At 39.1% G+C, this 26726-nt stretch overlaps 1 protein-coding gene across 1 annotated transcript in view; it reads right to left on the reverse strand.

Annotated features, from left to right (window-relative positions):
* TOGARAM2 (TOG array regulator of axonemal microtubules 2) overlaps positions 1–26726 on the reverse strand; it is a 1500446-nt gene that overhangs the window by 204702 nt on the left and 1269018 nt on the right. The window contains exon 14 of the mRNA XM_044059883.1: positions 26048–26206. Coding sequence (XP_043915818.1) covers positions 26048–26206 — 159 coding nt within the window. The remainder of the gene's footprint in view (positions 1–26047; positions 26207–26726) is intronic.

Here is a 26726-nt window from a genome sequence, read left to right on the forward strand (position 1 = left end):
ATCTGTAGTTTCTATAGTCTGAACCACACTTTCAATATTGTTGTCAAGTGGCATATGACGAATGGGAAAAAAAACTATTACTTGTAAAACTAGCAATAAAGGGTCAGTGGCACGAATGTTGTAAGGAGCAGCTATACTGTCACCTTAGTCAAAATGCCTCCTGCATGACAGTGAATGAGTGGCTGCATGTATATATATTCACAAACACACCACATGTACAGGTGTGTGTACATCTGTGTATATAAACAGAGACGCAAACAAATTCAGAGACAGGTTTGTGTGTGTGTGTGTGTGTGTGTGTGTGTGTGTGTGTGTGTGTGTGTGTGTGTGTGTGTGTGTGTGTGTGTGTGCATTTTTTTAGCCTTTTTTATGGGTCTCCACTGAAATGGGCCTTTGGCTCAGTTATAACAAATGTCAAATAAGAAAATAAATAAAACACACACACACACATATATATATATATAGATATATATATATATATATATATATATATATCTATATATATATATATATATATATATAGATATATATATATATATATATATATATATATATATATATATATATATATATATATATATATATATATATATATATATATTGATCTATAACAAAGATATACAGCAAATCCATTTTAATCAACCAAAGCAATGCATATGGTAAACACATAATGACATGGCATATGCATTTATTTCTTTAAATTATTATCTATTTCCATCTTGATAAGGGGGTAAGTGGTCTCATCAGCACAGCCATTAAAGTTGCAAAAAAGGCAAGTTTGAGAAGTTATGTGAATTCCAATATTACAGGTGAAGTATACCATTAAAACAAGTAGGTGCACTGCATGCCAAGGCCTAATAAAATGCACGCATTATTACATATCCAGCCTACAACAAGTAGGTCGCTGCATACAAAGGTCTAATAAAATGCATGCATTATTACATATCCAGCCTACAACAAGTAGGTCGCTGCATACAAAGGTCTAATAAAATACACACATTATTAAATATCCAGCATGATTCTACAGTGGTACAGTGGTAGTGTGGTTACCTCACAGTAAGAGGTTCTCCCGTTCAATTCTCAACTTGGCTTGGCAGTGCCTGTGTGGAGTCTGCATGTCCTCCCCGCAGTTGGGTAGTGTTCGAAAGACATGCGTGCATAAATGGGCAAGCCTTTGTTGAAGGTTGGGCGTTCATTTGGCACCTCGGCGTTTCATAAAAATCTACTGCCAATCATTAGCAGACCGGAGTTCCGCTGTGGTGACCCCTTACCGGGAAAAAGCCGAAAGACAAACAACAGCAGTTAAATATCCAGCATATACAAATTTGACTGACAGTCAAGAATGCCTTGAATTACAAGACGGTCAGTAAGACATAGCAAGGCTGTGGTTTTACAACCACATGAATAAAAACTTAGATTACATATTTCATACATACTTATGCACACAGATAGGGAAATAGAGAGACTGCATTTACCTCAACTTTCAAATGGTAACCAGTGCAACTCTACTGCAGTCAAATATTCAGCAAAAGAGTGAACGATCCAAACATTTTACCACAATGCAGGAAAGATAAAGATAAAGAGAAAGATAAAGAAAATAAATTCAGTGGAATGGAATCCATATTATACAGACAGTCACTGCGAGTGATTCATGAAGGGTGTCACCTAATGGGAAAATACTTTTAGTACAGTAACAAGATTCAATTTCACAGTTGTCTGACTTTTTTTTTTTACTATTATTATAAGATTTTATTCTTCTAGAATCTTAGGATATTTGCAACTCAGGGGATTTGTTTCCAAGACGAAAATGTCCAAAGCAATGCTTCCTGTGAAATGTGGAGAACCTGTGTTATAAATTTATGTCTGCATGAGTACATGCACTAATAAGCAACACTGTTGCAGAACATATGACAAATAATCACCAGTGAAGGGAAAAAAGCATGTTGCAACTAACATAAAACAAAAGCAAACAAAAGAAAATACAACTGCCTAAGTTGGGATAAGCTTTCCACTAAGTTTTACAAAAAGCAAGCACATACTAAAGATGTAATTTCACTGCTGCAGGTTTGAGTTTGACTAGATAGCATCTCAGGCTAATGCTAAACCAGTCATTCAACTAATAGTCTCTGGGTAGGGGAGGGGAAGTTCAAAACAACAAACTGTAAATTCTGAGCAGTTCCTATCATAAACATCCAACAGTGAAGTTTGTGAAATCTAACCTGCAGTATGCACACAAGCTTGTCTGAAAATTCTGACTCTGTGAATATGTGACTTACACTACACTAAAAGGTAAACAAAATAGTCTGGTAAACAACTGATTTTAGAAACAAAATAATGTCTCTTTATAAGAATTGCATTACTGCTGTGCTTTCTAGAGTAGCAGCAGCAGTCTGGTCGTAAAATGTCTGAAAGGCTACTTTTCTGAATGGATAAAATGCACAGATTACACCAATGAATGGCTCACATGGAAAGCTGTTGTCAGTAGAGCTGCAATTTGAGATGGAATGTGGCTAACTCCTTTGAAGCTTCCTGCAGGCACACTTCCCCTACCCCCCTCAGCCACAGGTGAGCATGCTCAGAAAGGCAAACTTGAAAAGTAAACAAAGGCTGAATCAAAACAAAAAATCCCTGGGATTGTCCCTTTAAAACTAATTTGGTTGTAAACGAGAACATATTTGTGACTGTGGAAGAAATTTTCAGTAAGCTTTAGGATTTGTTTATTTATTCACTTGTTATCCAGGCACGTGGGTTTTAAAAAATAACCTTCTGAAGCCATTACCTAACAAAACATTGATGTTAACATTCATTCACTTTCATTGTCCACTTTATCCTACTTAGGGAAGTAGCAAAAAAGCTTATCTAAGTAGAAAGTAGGTTTAAGCAAAGGTCCAGTCCTGGGCAGAACATGAGTCCAGTGCAGAACACACACTCACATGTCAACATACTAAAAATAAAATGTAGAAATGTTATCACCGACAGATTTAAGAAATCTTTATCAACTGCTTTAAGAAGGTGGGAGTGTCAAACTGACCCAAAGGATTCTGAAAGTTTTATAATCATAGTACAGAGACTGTTATACCATAAAGCAATGTTTAGACATGAATACTCTAAATTTATAGTAAAACCCATATCAGTTGTTGATAACAAATGGGAAGTATCATCTGTAAACATACACTATTTTAAATTACATGAAAAATGGCTGCAAAGTTAGAATTTGTGTTCATGATGTTCTGTGTACATACATTGAAAAAATATCTGCTTGAATAGTTAATACTGCATTTTGTTACCACGTTATTGAATTAAATGAAATGTCTTAATTGGTGGTAGAGGACTGCAAGGACTACTAAATTCAGGCAGTATGGTCACACTTGTAGATCAGTATGTATATTGAACCTAATCAGCCACTGTAGCTAGACAGCACATGCATATAAATTACTCAGCACATGTGAGATCAGTGCCATTTTGTGTAGTCAGTCAGTGTGAATGTAAGCTTGAATGGGGATGCATGTTTGTGTGTTAGAAGTAACAAGTCAGTCAGTAAGCATATGAAGTATGAAGTACATGTACAAGTTACAGCTCCTGATGTGTGCATGTATAATAAATGACTTGAATTCATACCCAGCCTCAATGTCTCATTTGAATACATGAGACATGTGACATGGCATCAGAAGTGGGATCTGCAGTTGAAGCAACTCATATACCATGAGGTACACACTTTGAATAACTGCTGACCTGTTTGCGAGTTAATGCCTGGATGTTACTGCACTTCTAAGTTACTTAAATTAATTTCAAATTATTTTTAGTTGCCAAACATGTGGCATAGCATTCAAAGTGTTCAAAATAATTTCTGAGATGTTCAGAATGTCTGACATAGTCGCATAATATTTAAAGTGTTTTAAATACTCTCCAAAGTGCTTAAAATGTTCAAAAAGGCTAAAATGTCCGAATGTTTTCACAATGTTCAACTTTTTCACAATAACTAAAACTTTTGGAAGTGCCCGAAGTGTCTGGAGTTTTCAAGGTATTTGCAGTGTTAAAGTAAAGCATTTTTGAAGAGGCTGTTATGCACATGAACAAAATTACAAGTACCAGGTCTTTATTTATGTTTAAAAGAATTTTGTTATTATGGCAGAGAGATTTTGCAAACCTGAACCGCTGGTATTTGATAATAATATTGCTGAGAACTGACGAGTGTTTGAGCAAGAATATGATATTTTCATACTAGCTGCATTTTCTGATAAAGACACACCTACAAGCACATTTATACTTCACAATTTAGCTGTCTCAGAGGCCATTGAGCGGAAATGTTCATTTGTGTATGCACCTGCCATGTATGCCATGAAGGGGGGAGAACTGCTATATTGTGATACAGGCTGAAATGCAGGAAGACCCTGAGTGCTTAAAACGTAAATTTTGGGAAATGTGTAACTCTCAAACAAATATTACAATGGAAAGGCACACATTTTACACAAGAAATAAAGTCTGGTGAAACTATTGCAGCATATATTACCAACTGAAGAAATAAAGCAAAAACATGCAGATTTGGTGATCTATGAGATGAGGTGATAAAAGACCGTCTTGTATGTGGTGCTACTAATGATGCAGTAAGAAAAATTTTGCTTTGAAATAGTGAATTAACATTGAATGAAGCCACTGAGATTTGTCAAATATAGGAGATTACAGAAAAGCATATGAATATGCTTACAAATGAGAAAAGCATGTTTGCAGTATCTGCTAGTGCAAATGTTGATAGTGTGCAGCAGAAGGTTAAGATGAAAAAGAAATATAAACCAAGAGGCAGTGTCACATCCTGCCTCATTGTTAACTGTCCCATTTGTGGAGGTAGTCATGAGCATAAACGGGAAAAGTGATTAGCTTTTGGTCAGCAATGTCACAAATGTAAAAAGTGGAATCATTTCAAAAGGCTTTGAAAGTCTAATGTGTCGCAAACTTATATTAAAAGAGAGTATGTGAAGAAGCAAATAGATCAGAATTAGACTGCAGCAAACTCCCAGAGCTGCGAGCAAACTTTCTTTGTTCGTGGTGTCTCTGTGATCGATAAAACAGTTAACATAAAAGGCTATCAGTTGGAAGCAAAGAGGTATTTTTGTACTGAACACATTAATGGGAAACCTGTAGAGCTTAAAGTAGACACTGAATCCAAGTGCAATGTTATATCAGCACAAATGTTTGCTAAAGTAAAAGCCGGTGAGAATCTTGATTCAGCAAAGTGTGCAAAACTAGTTGCTTATTGTGCTAAAGAGATTCAAACTGATGGCACAGTAGTTGGGACTGATTTCATTTAATAAAGAGGTTCACTGTGTACGTCTGAATAACAATGCTAGTTTTACACAGAAAATTTTTAGTGAATATGCTGATATTGTCAAAGACAAGCTTGGTAAACTTCCAGTCACATATTCTATGAAGGTAAACCATGAAGTAAGACCTGCTGTTAGACGAGCACAGAAGATTCCAGTAGCAATGCAGAGTAAAGTAAAAGCAGAACTAGACAAAATGGTGAATTTGGGCATCCTTATTCCAGTAGAAGAACTGACTGAATGGGTATCCTCCATGGTCATAGCTCATAAGAAAAGCTCAGATGATATTCGAATATGTATTGATCCAAGAGGCTTAAACACACCACTTAAGCATCTTCATCATCCAATACATACAATAAAAGAGGCAGCTGCTACCATGCCAAATTCCACTGTTTTTTCAGTCTTAGATGCAAAAAGATCTTTTCACAAATTTCGCTGGATTGCAAATTTTCATTGTTAACCACATTCACTATACCATTTGCTAGATTCAGATTTTTGAGACTGCCATTTGGAATTAATTCTGCCAGTGAGGCATTTCATCTTGCCATGGAACAAAACTTTGCTTGTTATCCATGTGCTATTATAGTGGACAACATTATTGTTGGAGGCAATGAAGAAGATGAATGTGATAGAAATCTCAGGAAAGTTCTAGACTATGCACATGAAGTAAATCTTAAACTGAATCCTCAGAAATGTAAATTCAAACTGAAAGAAGTTACTTATGGTACATTTGTTTACCATTTCTAGCTTACAACTAGATCTGTCTAAGCAAACAGCAATTGTTGAAATGCCATTTCCAGAGAATGTTACATCTTTACAATGTTTTCTAGGTATGGTCAAGTCATGGAAGTCAGAAACTTTTCATCATCATGGCTTGATGAACTGAGAAATCACACCTTCAGACCCAATGCTCCAGAAGCTGAAAAACCTTATCAGTCAAGGATGGCCAATACGACAAACCTGGTTTACCACTTGACATTCAACAGTATTTTCCTTACAGAGGTGAGCTCATGATGGAAGATGGAATCATCATGAAATGTCCAGAAGTGGCAATTCCTGAAGTATTACAACAAGAATATATCAAAATCTTGTATCGTGGTCACCCAGATACTGAGTCAACCAAAAGAAGGGCAAGAAGCATTGTATTTTGGCCTTCTATGAGTAAAAATATAGAGAAGGGAACTCTAGCATGTTCAATTTACAACAGCACCAAATCGCATCAACAAAAAGAACTGCTTCAGCAAAACCAAATTCCTGAATTACCATGGTCAATGGTTGCTATAGATATTTTTGAATGGAATGGACATTAATTGGTATTACTAGACTCTTACTCAAATTGGTTTGAAATTGACCTACTTCCTAACTTGACATCCAGCACAGTCATTACAAAATTGAAGAGACATTTTTCTATCCATGGTTCATACTTTCATAGGTTGGTACTAGGCTATCTGCCCTAGGGCCTATACAAGCCTAGCCATAACAATTCCCTGGCTATTTCTTCCCACAGTATTTACTTCCCTGGACCCCTGTCTAGCAGGGCGACTGATGTGATCCCCAGGGTGAATTTCCTATCTCCCATCCAATCATCAAGGTTCCTTTTGAAGAGGGCCAAAGAGGCGCTCTGCTTGACATGTATGGGCAATCTATTCCAGAGTCTGGGGAGTCTCTGGGTCAGGAACCTATCCCTCCAGCATGTTTTGTTCATTGTGATGACAAGGTTTAGACCCCTGGAGCATGTGTCTCTGAGGGATTGGGATTTCTTTAAGTGTAGCATGTCCAACAGCTCTGGGTTTGACATGGCCTTGTATGTTAAGCAGAGATCGCCTCTGAGTAGACGATATGTGACAGAGTATAGGTGGAGTTTTTTAGATGGTCAGCATAGGGCATCTGCTTTAAGCCTGTGATTCTTTTAGTGAGGTATTTCTGCAGCCTTTCCAGTTGTTGCAGATGTCTTGAGAGGTACATACCAAATGGGGCATTGTATTCTATAAAGGGTCTAATGAGGGATGAGTACAGTGGGACAATTACCTCCTTTTTTTGGATGAAAAGCCCTTAGTGATGAGGTGTGCCACATAGAAGGATTTCCTGACTGTTGTGGCGATGTGGTTATCGAAGGTGAGACCACTGTCCACCTGTGTCCCTAAGTCTCTTATCACACTTTCGGCGTTTAGTGTACTGCCACCTATGTGGTAATTCACAGGTACATGTTTTTTCCCAAAGGGGATAACTATACATTTCTTGGCATTGAGCTTGAGCCCATGGCTCTGGCACCAAGCATCTGTTTCTGTAAGGCCCTATTGTAGAATATCCACATCATTTGGGGATTCAATAATGGCTCCCAGTTTGCAGTCATCTGTGAACTTTGTTAGCCAGAGTCCCTTAGTGTTGGCCTGTACTTCAGAGAAGTAGATGCCAAACAAGAGCGGTCCCATGACTGAACCCTGAGGTACTCCACTTGTCACTTGTCTGGAGCTGGATTTGGATCGGCTACTTTTACAGTGTGGGTTCTGTCAGTAAGCCAGTTGGCAACCCATCAAGTGACGTAGGGATTAATGCCCAGCTTAGTAAGTTTATCTATAATTCCAGAGTGGGAGATGGTGTTAAAGACCTTGGTGAGGTCCATATAGGCTGTGTGGACCACCTTACCCTTGTCCATGGCTTTGGAGACTGATTCAAAGAAGTCAATCAGGTTCAGGAGACAAGATCGGCCCTGCACGAACCCAAACTGCGTGGGGTCCAGTGTTTTTTTAGGTTGCCAATGTCTTTGTTTATAAGTTCCATGATAATACATTCCATGGCCTTGAAGATCAGGCTCATCAGACTGATGGGGCAGTAGTTCCTGGGATCCAAGGTGGATCCCCCCCTTGTGGAGTTGGATAACTGTAGCTGTCCGCGCAAAGTCATGTCTGACAATGGTGCACAGTTTACTAGTCAGCAGTTCAAGAAATTTGCTGAGTTTTGGGACTTTGTTCTTATTACCAGTAGTTCTAAGTATCCACAAGACAATGGTTTAGCTGAACATGAAATCTGTAGTGCAAAGCACATGTTGGAGAAATCCAAAAGACATGGCACCAATGTTTTCCTTAACTTACTCAATCTCAGAAACATTCCCAGACAACTTGCTTGGGTCACCTGCTCAAAGACTGATGTCCAGACAGGCACAAATAACTCTTCCAATCAATAAACAATTGTTAGTACTGAATGCAAAGAATAATAGAGTGGTCAAGGCTCAACTTTCAAAAAGACGTCAGTCAAAAAAGTTGTACTGTGATAAGACCAATAAATCCCGTTGACCATTGTTACAAGGAGAAGGTGTGAGAATGCAAACATCCAAAGGTTATGATCATGTAGGAATCATGAAGGACATTTGTGAGGAGATCTTACATCATACAATCTGAAGGAATGCATTACAGAAGGAATCGTGGACATGTGTTACCTGTCTCAGAACCAGTGCCACAGCAGATTGCCTGTGCTAACGACTTTAACTTCCAGAGTGACTTGTCAAGTGTTCGAATCCATAAGGACAGTGTGCTTTCGTCAAACAACTTTGATGTAAACCCAGATGCTCCAATATTGAATGAAACCCTAGAGAATGTCCCTGTTGCTAAAGCTAGTCAGAATTTCTATGTAATTAAATTGGGTAGCATTTGCAAACCCAATCCTAAATACTCAGTTACATTTTGTTGAAATGTTGAAATAATGTCTAGCTCTTAAATATGCCTTTGTTCTTGTATTTTGCTATTTGAAACAAAATTAAAGAGGGAGGATGTAGATCAGTGGGTATACTGTGCCTAGTCAGCCACTGTAGCTAGACAGGACATGCATAAAAGTTACTGAGCAAGTGCGAGATCAGTGCCATTTTGTGTAGTCAGTCATTATGAATGTAATCTTGAATGGAGATGCACATAACAAGCCTGTCAGTAACCATATCAAGTATGATGTATATGTACAAGTTACAGTTCCTGATGAGTGTATGTGTAATAAAGGACTTGAATGCACACCCAGCCTCAGTGTCTCATTTGAATACACGAGACATGCGACAACACTTATAAAGGGTCAGTATGCAATGGGCACTGCAAGAAACATTGGAAGTGAAACTTTGAAAAGATTTCACTACAAGCTAAAACACCCTGACAGTTAGACTTCACAGTTACCATAACTGCAGGTTCCTGAGGCATATAGAGGTTGAATACCCCAAAAAGTAGACAAGTAGGAAAAACCTTTTGCTATTACCTTCACTAGCTGAGTTTTTGAGGTGGTAGGAATGAACTGCCATCACAGAAGTCAAGTAATATAAATCTTTATCTTCTATATGGGAATATGACATTCTTTTCTTATTGTGAGAATATGTTCAAAGATAACTTCAGGAGTAATTAAATGCAACAGCTTATCTAACTGTGCATGAATGTCTATAGCAACCCAATGAAGTAAGATACACATACGCACTCCTGTATACTGTAGTACACAACACTTATCCAACATAGCACAAGTAGTCCACCTCCTTTCATAGTCACCAGCTTTTATTTCAGATTGTCTGTCGTGTCATTAATAAATGCACTGAGAAAAATTATTCCTGAGACCATCTGAAATGGTAGGCTACAGAGCACCCATGTTCCCTTGATAGAAGCTTTGTTCTCCATTCATCCATGTATGCATACATATATACATCTGTCCACTTTATCAAATGCTTGTCTTTGTCAGAGGTATGGTGCTAGCAAGATGAGAAGAATAAAACAGACTTTCCTATCACTGGCAGTAGTTTCCAGTTAATCCTGTGGGATCACCAAGCATTTGGTTCCCTACTGGATGTGCAGAGCCCATAATTTCAAGTACCACTGTTATGAAAAATAAAGTTGGACTGGCATATAAGTAATGTGGCACTTTAAACTAACTGTGAAGATCTGGCAGTTTAGCAGCAAGGATTAAGGATTTTATCTCATAACTACTGACTTCGTATGGTCTATGATGCATGGCTTGATTTCTTTCACCTTTACTTGCCTACTGTGTGACTCTAAAACTGCCACTTGCCTAAATAGTGCTGCCAGATTGTCCCTCAAAAGGGACATTTGCGTCCAGTGGGCTTACCTGGTTAGCAAATTCTACCCATCCATCCACAATCCCTTTTCCCATTTTTTCCACATGGGGTTGGGGTGTAACTTCAACAGTGACACTTATCTAGAGTCAGGGTGGCTAGCCCTGGTGTGGACCTGGTCAGCAAATTAATAAAATAAAAAAAAAAACATTTTTGTGCCCCAACCCCCCCCCCCCAAAGTATTATACTTCTGAATATGGGGAATACTCCAAAGAACTCCAGCCTTAAAAATTACTGAATATTGCCTGAAGCTGCATTTTCAGTCTTGCTATTATGAGGATGTTACCACGGCCCTTAAAATTTCAGCAAAAGCCCCAAAGGTTGCCACAGAACAAGTATTTTCAGCAACAAGGATAAGTGAAGATTTTTCATTTCTTGATCTGTTTTTAAGTTAATTTAAACAGTCTGTATTGGCTTTAGCCAGTGTCTTTTAGCCTATATTAGTAACTGCAGTAAATAGTTGCACTGCATTTTGCCATTTAAGTGAACTAACTGGTGGTATTAAACTTAAGTTTCTTTCTCATGTAATGAGTGTGTAACAGTCTAGTCTGGGACTTGTGCTTGCATTAAAGCAGTAACAGGCTAGTCAGTTATATAGCTAAGTGTTTTAATAAGTTTTTCCCTTCCACCTGCCCTGTTTTAGTTATGTTCTTAAAACCTAGTTTATCTGTTGTCGTCTACCCTTTATAATAATTTGGCAACGTTAGTCCCTCCCTTCCTTCCTGTCCTCATTTATTACCTGTTTTCAATAAGCACATAAGTATCATTTTGCAAAGTCTCTCCCCTTAAGTCATTCATCAGCCTAAGTGACCTTTGGCATAACTGCTTAAAACTGAGTGTTTATTGCCTGTTTTCAATAAGCATACAAGTATCATTTTGCAAAGTCTTTCCCCCTAAGCTATTAATCTGGCTAAGTGACCTTTACTGCTTGCACTGTTTCTACTGGTAAATTGTGAGTTTTTGATATAATTAGTTTACTGGCTTATTTCTGGTGGTTTCCAGGCTGATTGCATGTGTTACACGTTACAAAGGCTAAATTCAAGGTCTTGCTATTGGTAATATACTATTAATATCAGGAGTTGTTTGAAGGGGCTCTGGTAATTTATTGGTATCAACTCTTAGAAGGTACTGATATATATATATATATATATATATATATATATATATATATATATATATATATATATATATATATATACTGTTGAAAATTTGAGGTTCAAATACAATCAAGATTCTGAGAAATGGTTCATTTTACAAATATTTAGAGACTTTGTGAACACAGAGGTAAATAAGATGTTTAACCTAGATAAGAAATTATTCCCCAAATTATTGGAATTCAATAATAATGGAGTGAAGAATAAATCATATTTGTCACAAATTTATAACATTCTTAAGTTAGATTTCACATATTTAGTCAATTCCTATTGGAACTAAAAGTCTTTCGGCTTTTCCCAGTTAGTGGTCGCCACAGCGGAACTCCGGTCCACTCATGATTGGCAGTGGATTTTTACAGTGCCGAGTTGCCAGCCCGACACCCAACCTTCAAAGAAGGCACGTCCATTCACTCTCGCACCTACCTGCATGTCTTTTGTTTCACTCGACCGCGGGGAGGACATGCAGACTCCACACAGAAGGTGCTCCAGCCGAGAATCGAACGGGAGAACCTCTTGCTGTTAGGCGGCAACGCTAACCGCTGCACCACCGCGGACTACCAATTCCTACTGGAACTACTCCTCAAAAATTAATGATGAAGACTTCTCTGAAGAATACAAAAAAAAATAATATTAAAATGTATAGATAAAACTACATTGGAAAATTTTCACTTGGAAAATTTTACACAGAGCTTTTGTCACTCAACAAAATTACAGTTATAAAATATATCAAATGGAATTAAATACTGGAGATGTGATTACGAAATAATAGCCGATTGGATGCACATGGTATATGAATGTGAAGTCATCTCCCCTTTTTGGAAAGAAATTAATAACTTTATTCAAGCTCTATGGTCAGATAGATGTAATATTTCTAAACCTTTAGTTTTATTTAATGCTTCAATTCCTGAGATAATTCCAAAAACCCAATTGCCTCTTCTGTGGTCTATTCTTGCTATAGCCAGAAAAGTGAGTAATCACAAAACCATCACTTTTGAAATCCCACCCCTTCAATTATTTAAATTTATTGGCCATCCTACAGTATTTCATAGTACCAAAATACAAAAGTAACCACCCCTTTCAGTCCATCTTGCTGTTTTAAAAATAGTAACTCTCCACTAAACCTTAACTTTTTAAACAGGTAAAACTCAAGTTACCTACTTTCATATCTAACTTCTCTAGTGCACACTGCAGAGTGCATTCTTTTCAATCTTACCTTTAAGCATCCCTGTTACTAGCACTTTCTCTAATACCTAAATAGATCATCTCTACTTGACTCCAAGTAGACTTTTCTCTATCTGTTAAACCTAGCACTTGCTCCTACAGTACTTATTACCTTGATACGGCACTCTTATAGATAGCACACCAAAAAGGCAAACCCCCATTTCTCGGTCACTCACGTCCCCCGGAATCTCTTTTAAAGTTTTTTTGTCTAGTCCTTCTAGCATGTCGAGGGATCAGTTGCTAGTGTCCTCTCCTGCTCAGCTGGTGAACCTGGGAATATTGAGGCAATGTTACAATTGCCTCATGTACACAGACAACCCTCTCCTCCTCCCACAAAACACAAATACATGCGAGAGATGCAACTATACGGCCAAACTGGAGGCTGAGCTCTCTCAACATAGGACTGGCAAGACCAGTCAGGAGGAGAAGGTTACCACACACACTATAGACCCAGTCTCACATAGTACCATCACAACCTCAAATCATACACATAAACACACAAAGACATACTGGACGGCTCTGATCAAAAATCTACCAAAACAGCAGAGGCCACCAAAGCAGACACCCAAACAACCACCACCTCAGAACACAACACCTGCAACACATAGACCTCACAGTCAGAGTGTCAAACAGTCACAGCCCTTAAGGCCAAACACAATGCCAGACACACTAGTCATTGGTGACTCCATAGTCAGACACACTGACATCCCGCTCACCAGACTGAGTAAGGAGAAGGTCACAGTAAGCTGCCTGTCGGGCGCTAGAATCCGCCACATAACGCAAGCACTCAGGTCTCTCAACAGCAGGTACAAATATGACTCAGTCATTGTCCACGCTGGTGTAAACGACCTGAGATGTACCTCCTTGGACTACATGAAAAGAGACATTGAGGAGCTCTCTGATTATGTAGCCCAGGCAGGTATGACCCTGACCTTGAGCAGTATCCTACCTTCACCAAGAATGATGCCACAATACAGAGATAAGATGATCAGCTTTAACAATTGGCTTAAACTCTGGTGTCATTCAAAGGGGATCCAATGTCTGTCTGCCTGGGATGACATGCTGGACAAGCCACGCTGCCAAGGGACGGCTTGCACCTGTCACCCTGGGATTCCGGATATTGGCAAAGGCTCTTGCCACCCCATAGTGCCTTTTTAGGCAAGGCTCAAATTCTAAACCTACCACCCTAGAACACAAAAAGGAAAAAACTAAGGGTAATGCTGCTCAATGCCAGAAGTCTAAATCTCAAAATGCACGCACTCGAGGCCCTTCTCAGTATGGAGAACATCGATGTCTGTGCAGTGACAGAAACCTGGTTCAAGGCTCCTGAGAGCACCCCAGCACTATCAGGTTTTACCTCTTATCATGCGTTCCGGCCCCAAAATCCGGACAATACCAAGAAAGGAGGGGTATCCATATTCATCAAAGACACCCACACCTCAAGACTGGTGGCAACGCACGATGCATCGGAGACCATCCAGGTGCAATTAACCATAGGCAAGACTGCTCTGCAAATTGTAGCATGTTACAGGCCACCCTCACCAACTCAGGAACCTCACATGGCCTTCCTGAAAACACTAGAGGGATAAATGTATCACCAAACACCATCATACTAGGTGACTTCAATTACCCTAATATAGACTGGGAACACTACTCAAGCCCAAACACCCTAGCCAAAAGTTCCTGGAATTCATAAACTCAAATGCCATGGAACAACTAGTCACCATCCCCACAAGAGGAGAAAACATACTTGATCTCATCATCACGAACATGGGAGCACAATGTTCAACACCGAAGTATACCCCTCACTGGTGAGATCAGATCACAAACTAATCTCGCTGGAGGTCCTCATCCCACCCCCACCTGAAATAAAAAAACCACAGTAAAGAACTTCTCGAAAGCCGACTTCACACTTCTAAAGACTAGTGTGGTCTCCTTTAAGGCCCCCGAGCCGACGGAAAACAGTACTCAAGCCGCTGAATCACTTACAAATGCCTTCTACCAGCACCTGCAGGACTGCATGGATAAGGCAATCCCAAGCAAAACAAAGACTCTTTGTACCAAAGGCAAGCGTCCACTCTGGTGGACCCCAGCCATAAACAAACTCTACAACAAAAGGAGGAAGCTACTACAAGATAGAGCAAAATCCTTAAAAGGTAAGACACCCTTGATCACTATAAGTAAAAACTAAGAGCTCTCATAAAATCATCCAAAGCAAATTTTGAGAGAAAAATAGCTAAAGACTCAAAAGACAATCATAAGGCCTTCTTTAGCTATGTTAGAAACCTGGGAGGAAACTCCCAGATATGCTCAGAACTAGTTCAAAATGATGTGAAGATTACTGATCCTACAGACATTGCCAACATACTGGCTGACAGGTTCAGTGCAAACTTCTCCCCAAAAGGAGAGATATCTATACCAAGCGATTGCAGCCCCCCAAACATCTCCAACGCCCAAGTGAGAACTGCTCTCTCCAAAGCAAAAAACACAGCATCCATGGGACCTGATGCTGTCCCCGGCTGTGTGCTCCACGAACTCAACGAGGAATTAAACCCACAGCTAGGACAGCTGTTTAATCATAGTCTTACCTCTAGATACGTACCCAGGGAGTGGTGCACTGCAACTGTGGTCCCACTTCACAAAGGCGGTGCCTCCACTGACCCTGGAAATTACCGGCCCATTAGCTTGACAAGTCTTATCTACAAAGCCATGGAGAGGATCATAATGGACCTCATAAATAAAGACATAGGGAATTTGCAGACTTTGGATCCATCCCAGTTTGGCTTTGTCAAAGGCAGATCATGCCTTCTAAACTTGGTTGACTTTTTCAAACAGTCACCAAAGCCATTGATGAGGAAAGGCAGTCCATACAGCCTACCTCGATCTGGCGAAGGCCTTTGATACAATACCCCACTCGGGTATCATTGAAAAACTCATCAGCTTAAATGTTAACCCATACATCACAAGATGGGTTGCAAACTGGCTGAGTGACAGAACCCACAGGGTCAGAGTTGCTGGCGCCATGTCAGACTCAAAGCCTGTCACAAGTGGTGTACCACAGGGCTCAGTCCTGGGCCCACTCTTGTTTGGCATCTACTTTTCCGAAGTACAAGCAAACACAGGAGGGTTATGGCTGACAAAGTTTGCAGATGACTGCAAACTGGGCGCCATAGTAGAAAACACATCTGACACAGATATCCTTCAGAAGGGTCTCACAGAAACGGATAACTGGTGCCAGAGCCATGGCCTAAAGTTAAATGCCAAAAATGCATAGTCATACCCTTCGGGAAAAACAAGGTTACCCCTAGCTACCAAATAGGTGGCAATCCACTGAGTACAGAAGAAGTTATCAGGGACCTGGGGACCCAGGTTGATAGTAGTCTGTCATTCGACACCCATGTAGCTAAAGTAGTTAGGAAGACCTTCTACATTGCCCACCTTATCATGAAGGGATTCTCATCTAGATCAAGGGAGGTCATAGTCTCCCTATACTCATCACTCATCAGAACAATGATTGAGTACAATGCCCCATTCGAATGTATCTGACCCGACACTTGCAGCAGCTGGAGAGGCCACAAAAGTTCCTCACCAAAAGGATAAAGGGTCTCAAACATCTGTCCTATGCTGCCCGACTGAAAGAACTCCAGCTCTATTCAGTCGCCACCGCTTGCTCAGAGGTGACCTTTGCCTAACATACAAGGCCATGTCAAACCCAGATTTGATGAATATGCTTCACCTCAAAAATCTAGATCCGTCAGAGCCACAAGGGCGGGAGACTTAAACCTCGACACGGCTATTAATAGGACGTGCTGGAGGGATAGATTCATCACCCAAAGACTCCCTATGCTGTGGAATAAAATCCCGGTATATGTGAGGCAGAGCACCTCGCTGGCCTTGTTCAAGAGAAATCTTGACCAATGGATGGGAGATCGCAGATATACCCCAGGGATTACCTCAGTGTCACTGCTCAACAGAGGCACAGCAAAATAATGGGTATAGTTCCCCATACTAAAGGGGTGGCGTAAGCCACAAAACTATGGGCTAGGCTTGTAAATGCCCTCGGGCAGATAGCCTAGTATGAACCTATGAACCTATGAAGTAATTATTAAAAATTGTAAAAGTAAAGTTACCCCTTATAGTGTTGAATTTATTAGTATGGCAAAAATTGTTTGCAGTAGTGAATTGCATACTATAAAGATTAAATCTTCTACTATTACACATTCATATAAATCTTGGCTTAAATTTAAAGACTTGCTTGAAAAATATTAATTGTTGTTGATGTAGAACTTTGATGTATTGAACAGCTGTGGACTTACGTAAATAGTTATATGTTTGTTTTATAATTGCCTTATTTATTGTTTTAAAAACAAATAAAAAAATAAAAAAATACACATGCACATCACAGATATCTCCCACCATGAAACATACATCTAAGTGCCACACCACCTCACTTCAAAACCTCCACATGATCTGATAACCTAGTCATAGGTGACTCCATAGTGAGAAACATTGATCCACCACTCACTAAGATGTACAAATAGAGGTTCACAGTCATCTGTCTATCAGGCACCAGAATTTGCCAGATCATGAAAGTACACAGGTCCTTGCACCACAATATGACATAATCTCAGTATACGTGTATATAAGTGAATTGAGATATACCTTCCTAGCGAATATGAAGAGAGACATAATGATGCTCTCAGAATATGTGTCTGAGGCTGATGAATGTAGCCTTGAGCAGTATTCTCTCATCCCCAAAAGTGGTTCTGCAATACAAGCAAACAATTATAGATTTCAGCAATTGGCTTAGCTTCTGGTGTCATTCAAAGGGGGTACAACACATATCAGCCTGGGAAGAGATGGTAGACAGTCCTAACTGCTTTGACTAAGGATGGCCTAAATAGTGCTAACAGATTGCCCCTCTCTCCCCAACACTTTCATATACATTAGGTAAATAATTGTCTACCCCCATAGTGCCTTTGTTAGGCAATGTCAATCTTCTAAAGCTTCCAACATAACTAAACAGAATCCAGATAATATAAAGATATCGTTGCTCAACACTAAGAACCTTAACAAAAAAATTCACTCCCTACAAGCATTCCTTTTCCTGAAAAACAGAAATATATATTCATTATCATAGAGACTTGTTTCTGTGTAGAGTCTGCATGTCCTCCCGTGGTCGAGTGAACTTTGAAGACATGCATGAGTGAATGAGTGTGCCTTCCTTGAAGGCTGGCAACTTGACAATGTAAAAATCCACTGCCAATAATAAGCAGACCGGTGATCCACTGTGGCAACCCCTAACCGGGAAAAACTGAAAAAACATACATAGAGACTTGTTTCAGGACCATTGGAAGCTCTCGATTGGTTCAGAGTTTCAGTGTCTATCACACATTCAGGCCTACTGCACTAAAGGTGATGGTGTCTCAATATTCATTAAAAACACTTCATCTTCAGACTTATTAGATAAGGTAATGACCTGGAACTCTTCCATAACCAACTTATTATTAACAAAACCTCTTATCATATTACAGCTCACTATAAGACCCCCCCCCATATCTCCCTTGGTCCATACCTCCTACCAAATTAGTTATGGAGTTGCTATATATTAAGCCAAGCACCATTATCCAAAGAGACTTCAACTACTCATCCATAAACTGGGAGACTTGTACATTGTCAAACATGTACGCCCAGAGATTTCCATACTTCAGAAATACAAACTGGCTGGAACAGTTAGTCCACATCCCAACCAGATGCAAATAAATCATGGACTTGAACCTTACCAATATGTAACGGGTTTGCTCCCCACCAATTGTAATTTTCTCCATGCTGAAATCAGACCTCAGTTCAATTACATTCACCATAAGACTGAAGCCTGAAGCATTTTCCAATACCTTGGTATTCAGAGATTACGTGAAGGCTAATCTACTGAAACTGAGTGATCACCTTGGTAAAAGCCCTTTCCATCTTCATGAACCCACTGTTTAAGTAAAGTCCTTCACTGTTATATTCTATGTGCATGTAAATAACTGCCTAGACACATCTGTTCCCATCAGAAATAAACACTATGCCAAATTCAAAAGTAAACCCCTGTGGTGGAACCCAAATATGAATAGGGTCTATAATAAAAGAAAAAGCTCATTGCACACAAACATAAATCTAATTCTCAAGATGTCAAAAATATACTTGTTAAGCTAAACAAGGTACTCTCAACCCTCATCAAATCAGCCACAGCCAGATGTGACTTAAAATAGCAATGCAGGTGAAGGATAACCAGAAAGTCTTTTGTAATTATGTTAAAATCTCAGAAACAAAGTCCATCACTGTGCAGAGATAATAGTAAATAATATCACATACTCAAACCTGGAGAGCATAGCCAATCTACCAGTGACAAATTTAGCTCAAACTTCACCCCCCCTCCAATATTCTCAAATCACACACCCATACTTATACCCCCTCCTTGCATCTCTGAAGTACAAGTTCTCAAGACACGATCTAAAGCCAGGAATACTATATCTATGGTTTCAGACATACCAGCCTACTTACTGGTCATCCTGAAATATGACTTTTATGTCCTACCAGAAGCTATTTAATATCAGCCTCAAAACAGGCTGCATGCCAGATAACTGAAGCACAGTAGTAGTCATTCTCTTGCATTAAGGTGGGGCAGCAACAGACCCAGGTTATTATAGCAACATATGCTTGACCAGCCTCATCTGCAAGGTTATGGAAATGATCATTATGGAATTAATAAATAACAATACAGGCCACCTCTCAACCAAAAAAAAAGAAAATGGCCAGGCAAGGTGTAATGAAAAAACTTCTTCTTCTATCAGCTTTTCCTGGTTAGGGGTCGCCACAGCGGATCATCTGTCTGCTCATGATTAGCAGTGGAGTTTTACAGTGTCGAGTTGCCAGCCCAGCACCCAACCTTCCACAGAAGGCACACAAATGCACACACTCACACCTAGGGCCAATTTAGATTGTCCAGTCCACCTACTGCATGTCTTTGTGAGGAAACCGGAGCACCCTGACAAAACCCATGCAACCACAGGGAGGACATGCAGACTCCGCACAGAAGGCACCCCAGCTGAGAATTGAACCAGAGAACCTCTTGTTGTGAGGCGGCAATGCTAACCACTGCATCACCGTGGCCACCCTAAGGTGTAATGAAGAAACTAAATACCAAAAAAAAAAAACACCAAACATGCATGAGGTAGACTGACTGTTGTTTTTAGCGCAGTCAAACTTTAATAGTCTCTATTCGTCACAAAGACTTCTTCTGAAACATTTTATAAAAACACTCTCTTCATTATAAATAATAACATCAATTAATTCAATGACCAATCATCACTTACAACCAATTATGCAAAACATGTTTCAAAATGCAATTTACGCTTTGGTAACCCACAGAGTTCCTTTCTGAAAAGGAAAACTAATATTGTCTGATGGTCACTCTCCTTTCTTTTAAAAAGCACCTAATGTTAACTGTATCATTTGAACCTGGTGAAATATAAGAGGCAAGATCTAACTGCCATTCAGCCTCTTTTTGTTCAACTAAATTCTTAAAATTACCTCCCCTTGAGTCTTGACTGACTACTTCTATTATAGAGAAACTGAATTTCTTCCAATTTGAGCATTCGGTAGAATGCTTAGATAAAGCATAGTTACCATTTTTGCTTTCAGTTGCATACTGATGCTCTTGAATTCTCTCTCTCAAACTTCTTGAAATACAGGCAACCTAGAAGACTCTAGACCCACGCCAGTTTGGATTCATTAAAGGCATGTGCTCACTACTTTACTGGTCAACTTCTTTGAAAAAGTTACTGAAGCAATGGATGAGGTCAGAACAGCACACACCATATATCTACAAAGATGTTCAACACTATCCTAAACTTGGGTATCATAGACAAATTCACCCAGCTAAATGTCAATCCCTTTGTAACACATCGAATAGTGAATTGTCTCACAAATAGGAACCAAGAAATTAGGGTGGGTGGCTTTACCTCTTCCAAAAGACCTGCCATTAGCAGTGTACCCTAGGGTTCAGTTCATGGGCCACTCCTCTTTGGCATTTACTTCTCAGTGATCAAAGCTAATGCTGAAGCTTTGTGGCTGACCAACTCTGCAGATGACTGCAAACTTGGTGTCATCATAAACTATCCAAGGGACATCGAAATCCTTCAGGAGAGTTTGTCTCAAACAAATAGCTAGTGTCATAACCATGAACTAAAACTAAATGCAAAGAAGTGTTTAATCATATCAGTTGGCAATCATGACTCCACTTGTAACCATCACATTGACAATATACCACTGAACATTGACCTTCTCATTAGGGATTGGGAGCCTAAGATGACAAAGAACTGCCCTTTGATCACCATTTATCTACAGCTGTAAAGAAGTCCTTTTTCATTACACAGCTTATATCTAAATGTATTGCATCCAGAACCACCACTGTATCAGCACTCAGTAGTCCAATCATTGAGTATAGCTCCTTTTGGTATTGACCTGTCCAAACACTTGCCACAACTAGAATGGCCACAAAGATTTCTTACTAAAAGATCAACAGCCTATATCATGAAAACTACGCAGACCACCTGAAAGCCTTGTCACTGTTCTCGGTATAATACAGGCTACCAAGAGATGACCAGTGCATACAGAGCTTTAACAGACTTTGCACTATCAGACCAATTTCATATTTTTAAGTCCAGTTGTATCATAAACACCCACACAGGAGATATCACTCTGTTTTTTTAAATCAATAGAACATGTTAGACGGATAGGTATGTATCACAAAGGATACCTATTCTATGCAACCATCTTCCACATTGCATGTAGCAAAGTACTTTTCATACTCTATTCAAATGCAGTTAGGATGAATTAATAGGTATCTGCAAATTCATCTCTGGTTAAGCACCCCTGTCCCTCATGGGTAGTGGAAATATGTAAATTCCTATCATATCCTTGTTCAGCCCATCTCTGGGCTACTTATATGCAAAATATAAGAGCTAAAAACTACCATGGGAATATAAGGCTGGTTTTCTTAAGAACCCCACAAATCAATAGCCTAGTAAGTACCTATAAACCTATGGAAGCTGAGAGGTGTGTCATTAAACGTGTCTTGGTTCTATTCCATAGCCTTCTCTGAGTCAGACATTCTTGACAGATATCTCAAGAGAAGTGTCTAGATATCTTTTCAAGGGACTAAAAGCACTTCAAATGACTCTTCTTAGTTGAAAGGACCACTGTCCTGTAGCCTGAGATCCTCTCAGACTGCTGAGCTCCTCATTCAGTCATTGATGGTGAGCACAGTATGTCTGTGAGACGATCCCATTTCCACTGTTTGTGTTTGGAATGTTAGTCTTTCAGTCACTGTCTGAAATTAGTGACTATAGGTGTGACTGGTGACATAGACTGCCTGGTAAATTAAGTGAAATGCCATATGACTCACCTCTTACTTCACCAAGAAATTCCACACAAAGCTCACAGTACTAGTGATTGCCAACTAATAAGTCCCTTCTACTCTCACTTATGACCAGGAGCCTAAGTTAGTTAAACTATTCCACTTTAGGTAACTATTTACCTTTCACCTGCAGACAGCAATTTATTCTTTGTGGACAGAGTCATTCCCTCTGATCTGGAGATGCTAATTTACATCCCTATCACCTCGTACTTAAAAGCAAACTGCTCCAGCAGACACCTGAGATTGTAATCATTTCATGCTAAGAAGATAACTTAAAAAAGAAAAGAAAAGCATAGTAAAGCTAAAACTTCAGCAAATTAGACTTCAGTCGTGTTACAGAACACACATACACTCACACATCCACAAAAGTGTGCACACACTTAGATAGCATCACTCATTCAGTTAACCCCTGGTCAATGAAAGCTTCTTATTAATCCTTCACTCACACAATTTTTTCCCTTGCTTGACAATATACTGTAGATTTTTGGACCTACCATTCATACCACTCTAATATTAAGAAATCATGTTATTTTTTTATCAGCATGAGTAAATCATCATCAATCCCCATTTTCTACATGGGGACAGGGAGTCACATCAGCTGTCACCACTTCTCTCAGTTCAGTGCCACTCCTCTGCCTTCTTCACCCATCATGCCTGATTGTCACAGGTCTCCCCTCATACAATCCATCAATCCTTTTGCTGCCATTTTCAATCATCATGCCTGATTGTCACAAGTTTTCTCTCACACAATCCAAGCATCACTTTGCTGGACATCCTTGTCTCTTTTTGCCTTCTTACTGTTTCTCCACAGCTTCTTCACCAAATTGTCTTTTGCCTTCCTGTACGTGTGCCATAACCACTGGTATCTGTATTTCTTTGACCTTCTGTGTAATGGGAACTAATTTGTCTTCTCTTCTGATGTAATCATTTCTTGGTCTGTCCCACAGTGTGCATCCTACTACCCATCTCAGGCACTTCATTTCCATCTTCACTAGCGGACTCGTATGCTCTGCCTTTACTGCTCAGGTTTCTGTCCCTTATAGAAGCACTGGTTGAACCACTGTTTCATGCACCTTACTTTTCAGCTTCTTTAGCATCTTTCTCTCACACTGCTCCTGACACTCTGTGCAAGTTGGCTGCTTCCCCTTTGAGTCGAGCTTTGATCTCCTCTATTAGTCTTCCTTTATCCTCAACCACCCCTTCCAGATACTTGAAGCTGTTAACCTGTTCCACTATTTCCTTTCTAAATCAGCTTTTAGTTTCCCCATTTGCTACTATGACAACTGTTTTGTCTGTACTCAGTTTCATCACAAGCATTGACATGCATATCTTATGAAATTTTCCTGTTTGAACTCTGATTTGTATAATATTTTACTAAGAGTAGGTACAGCAAGTGTTTCTTCATTTAGAGAAGGTTATGGTATTTATTTAGCTGTATATCAGTTTCCTCTTTAAATATTTTGTCATGTATAATTGCCTGTTTTTTATTTTTTTTTTTAGATGTAAGGATTTATTTATTCACTTTTAAGCTCTTCTGGCTGGTATATATACACACATACAAATATATATATATATATATATATATATATATATATATATATATATATATATATACACATATATATATATATATATATATATATATATATATATATATATAAAGTATATTATCTCTTCATGCATTTTTTATTATCTCAGAAGAGGGCAGCAGTGTAAGTTGGCAAAACTGTGGTAGCCACCTCCATTTAGCCAGATCACCTGAGCATACTGCAATGGAGACATAATTTTTATAATTTAAGTTTGGCTAAATCAAGGATGGCATACGTAATTGGTTTGTAAGTCTCTGACCCATTATTCTGGTATGGTAGTAGTACTACAATGCCAGTGAAAATGTGGGGGACTGTGTGTGCATGGGTGCACTCGCACGTGTGTGTGTGTGTGTGTGTGTGTGTGTGTGTGTGTGTGTGTGTGTGTGTGTGTGTGTGTGTGTGTGTGTGTGTCTGTGTGTGTGTGTGTGTCTCTGAAAATAATTTTTTTGGAAGGTATTACCTATTTGTTGAAAAAGGGCCTGGGATGTTAGGATAATAGTTCAGCATTATAAATAGTCAGTATATAGTCCCAGACTGTGTGTGTAGGTGTTAGAAGCCCATATCCAGGGCAGCATGTTCATATTGCCTTTATGATCTTGGGCCAGTTTTCATTTGGTGAATGTGCTATTGAATCAAATTTGTGTGCACTTTTCTTTTTTCTTTTCTTTTTGTTTTAACTTTAACTTGTTGGGTACCAGTGGACTAACCTGAGAGACGACCTTGTGGTACACATCAGTGGAACAGATCCAAAGATCACAGCCTCCTTTTCTCACATACATGGGCAGTTCAGTGAATCACAGTAGTGGGATTCAAGCCCCTCTACTTCCAGCCAAGATTCATGTTTAGCAGCAAATGGTGCCATCCATGACATTTTGGTGGCAGTGGTCGGCTTCAGTCCCCTCCAGTACCATCTTGGTCTTTGCAATAGCAAATTCCGTTTGGTAGCAATTCAACACACTTACTGACACACTTCACTCTGCTACATTCTTTTTTGTGTGGGTGTGTGAGACTGTGAAATATATTAAAATCTGTAAAGCTGTTTTAGCTCCTTGCCACTCTGCCAGTGTTCTGTGGTGGCCAACAATCAGAAAGGTGCGTTTCAAACTGTATTTTCCTATATTTGTAGCATAATCTTGAAGTTCCATGTACCACATTATAATTATATGCTGCAATTAAAAACTGCACTGCTGTACTTTCACTTATTTACAACTGGTTTGCTGTGTATAGTGGAATGTTTGCCTACAGCCTCCCAATATTCCTGCAGTAATGTACTGTAACACTTCAAATGCATTTTACTTCACTACTAATAAGTTCTGTTTTAGAATCTTCCTGTCATTTACCGCACATAATGACCAGTCATAGCTTTACATAGTATATCTATTGCTAGAATGCTGTGTGAATGTAATGAGTTTACAGCTACCATGCAAATCTCTAATGCTTCAGTTTGTTTTAGCACCATAAAGACTTGTCTTTTTTCTGTGAGTAGGTTACTTTCCTCTATATTCACAATTCCCTTTCATTATCATATTAAACTTGATTGCCTGACTGTCTTAATTCACCAGCGCATCATACAATTACATTACTTTTCTGTTATCTGCAGTTAATTTTGTACCTTACACTGAATGTTGCATTGGCAATGTCAATGCTATCTTCCCTGTAAAAGATTGCTATGCTCAGTGAGACTACCCCTGTCAACAAAAACAAGCAAATAAACAAAATATGTAATTCAGAAAATAATATTCATAATTTCTACAATCATATATACTGTTGTGGACGTAAGAGAGTTCAAAAAAGGAGATTTAATCACAGCTAGATATTAACTATTGAACTCATAAAGTGACCTCCCTGCCTGTCACATAGTGCTCCAGCTCCTGTGTTTTCCTGTACCATGAGGTCATTATACAGCCGAACTGAATAAAAGCATTAAAATTGCAAGTTTGAACATATATTATGTATTAAAAGCAAAGCAAATCAAAGGAATGCCTATTCTTTGAATGAAGGGAAAGACATTAAAAATAATATTTAGATCAGTCTAAAATGATGCTCATACATTTAAAAGACTGTGCAGAGCCAGCTTTAATCTAGTAAGTCTTTTAAACACAGCCTCATGTACATTCCTTATTACATGTGTTATAATAATGTTCAGAAAACTGATATTTCAGGTAGGTTACCCCACAATGTTGAAGGTTCACTGTGCAGAGACATGGTACCTGGTGTCCTGGTTGCCATCCTGTATGAGCTTTGCTGCAGTCTGAATTAGTAGGTCTGTGTTGCTTTTGGTTCCTGATAGAAGTTTTTCAGCTCCTGTTTGCTCAACCAACCCCATGAGTTGTTCTGCCATGCATTTACGAACTGATGTGTTACGATGGCTACAAACAAAAAGTGGGAAAGAAATCATTTTATAGGTTGGTGAGTAACATTAACTCTTTTTTCCATCATTCGTTCATTAGAGACATAGAGGAAGACAGACAGGTAAGACCAAAGACTGTTTATGCACTAAATTTACAAAAAAAGTTACTATGAATATAAAAATGCATGCTATATTGCAGCATCTGAAACATCATATGATACACAGAAAAATTGCAGTTAGTATAAACTGCTACTTGTAAATGAGGTAGCAGTGCAGGCAAAACTGACAAAAATCTTAACATCGGACATCCAGATGAGGAAGAAAGTCAGTGAGTGAGTGAATATACAATCATTGAAACTTAACAAGCCAAATTCCTCCTAACAATCCCAGCATGCCAAAACCGCTCAACATCAGAAGTACTGCTGTTCAAATGATTGCCAGTCATGAAACACTGAAAGCAGTTTGTAGTTCTTACACACACTGAACCAGGACATATAGGAATGTTTGTCTGGGGGAGCAAGTTTCTTTGCTGCTCCTCC

The sequence above is a fragment of the Protopterus annectens genome, chromosome 1.part2, assembly GCF_019279795.1.
Source record: "Protopterus annectens isolate FY-2018-M chromosome 1.part2, PAN1.0, whole genome shotgun sequence".
NCBI lineage: Eukaryota > Metazoa > Chordata > Ceratodontiformes > Protopteridae > Protopterus > Protopterus annectens.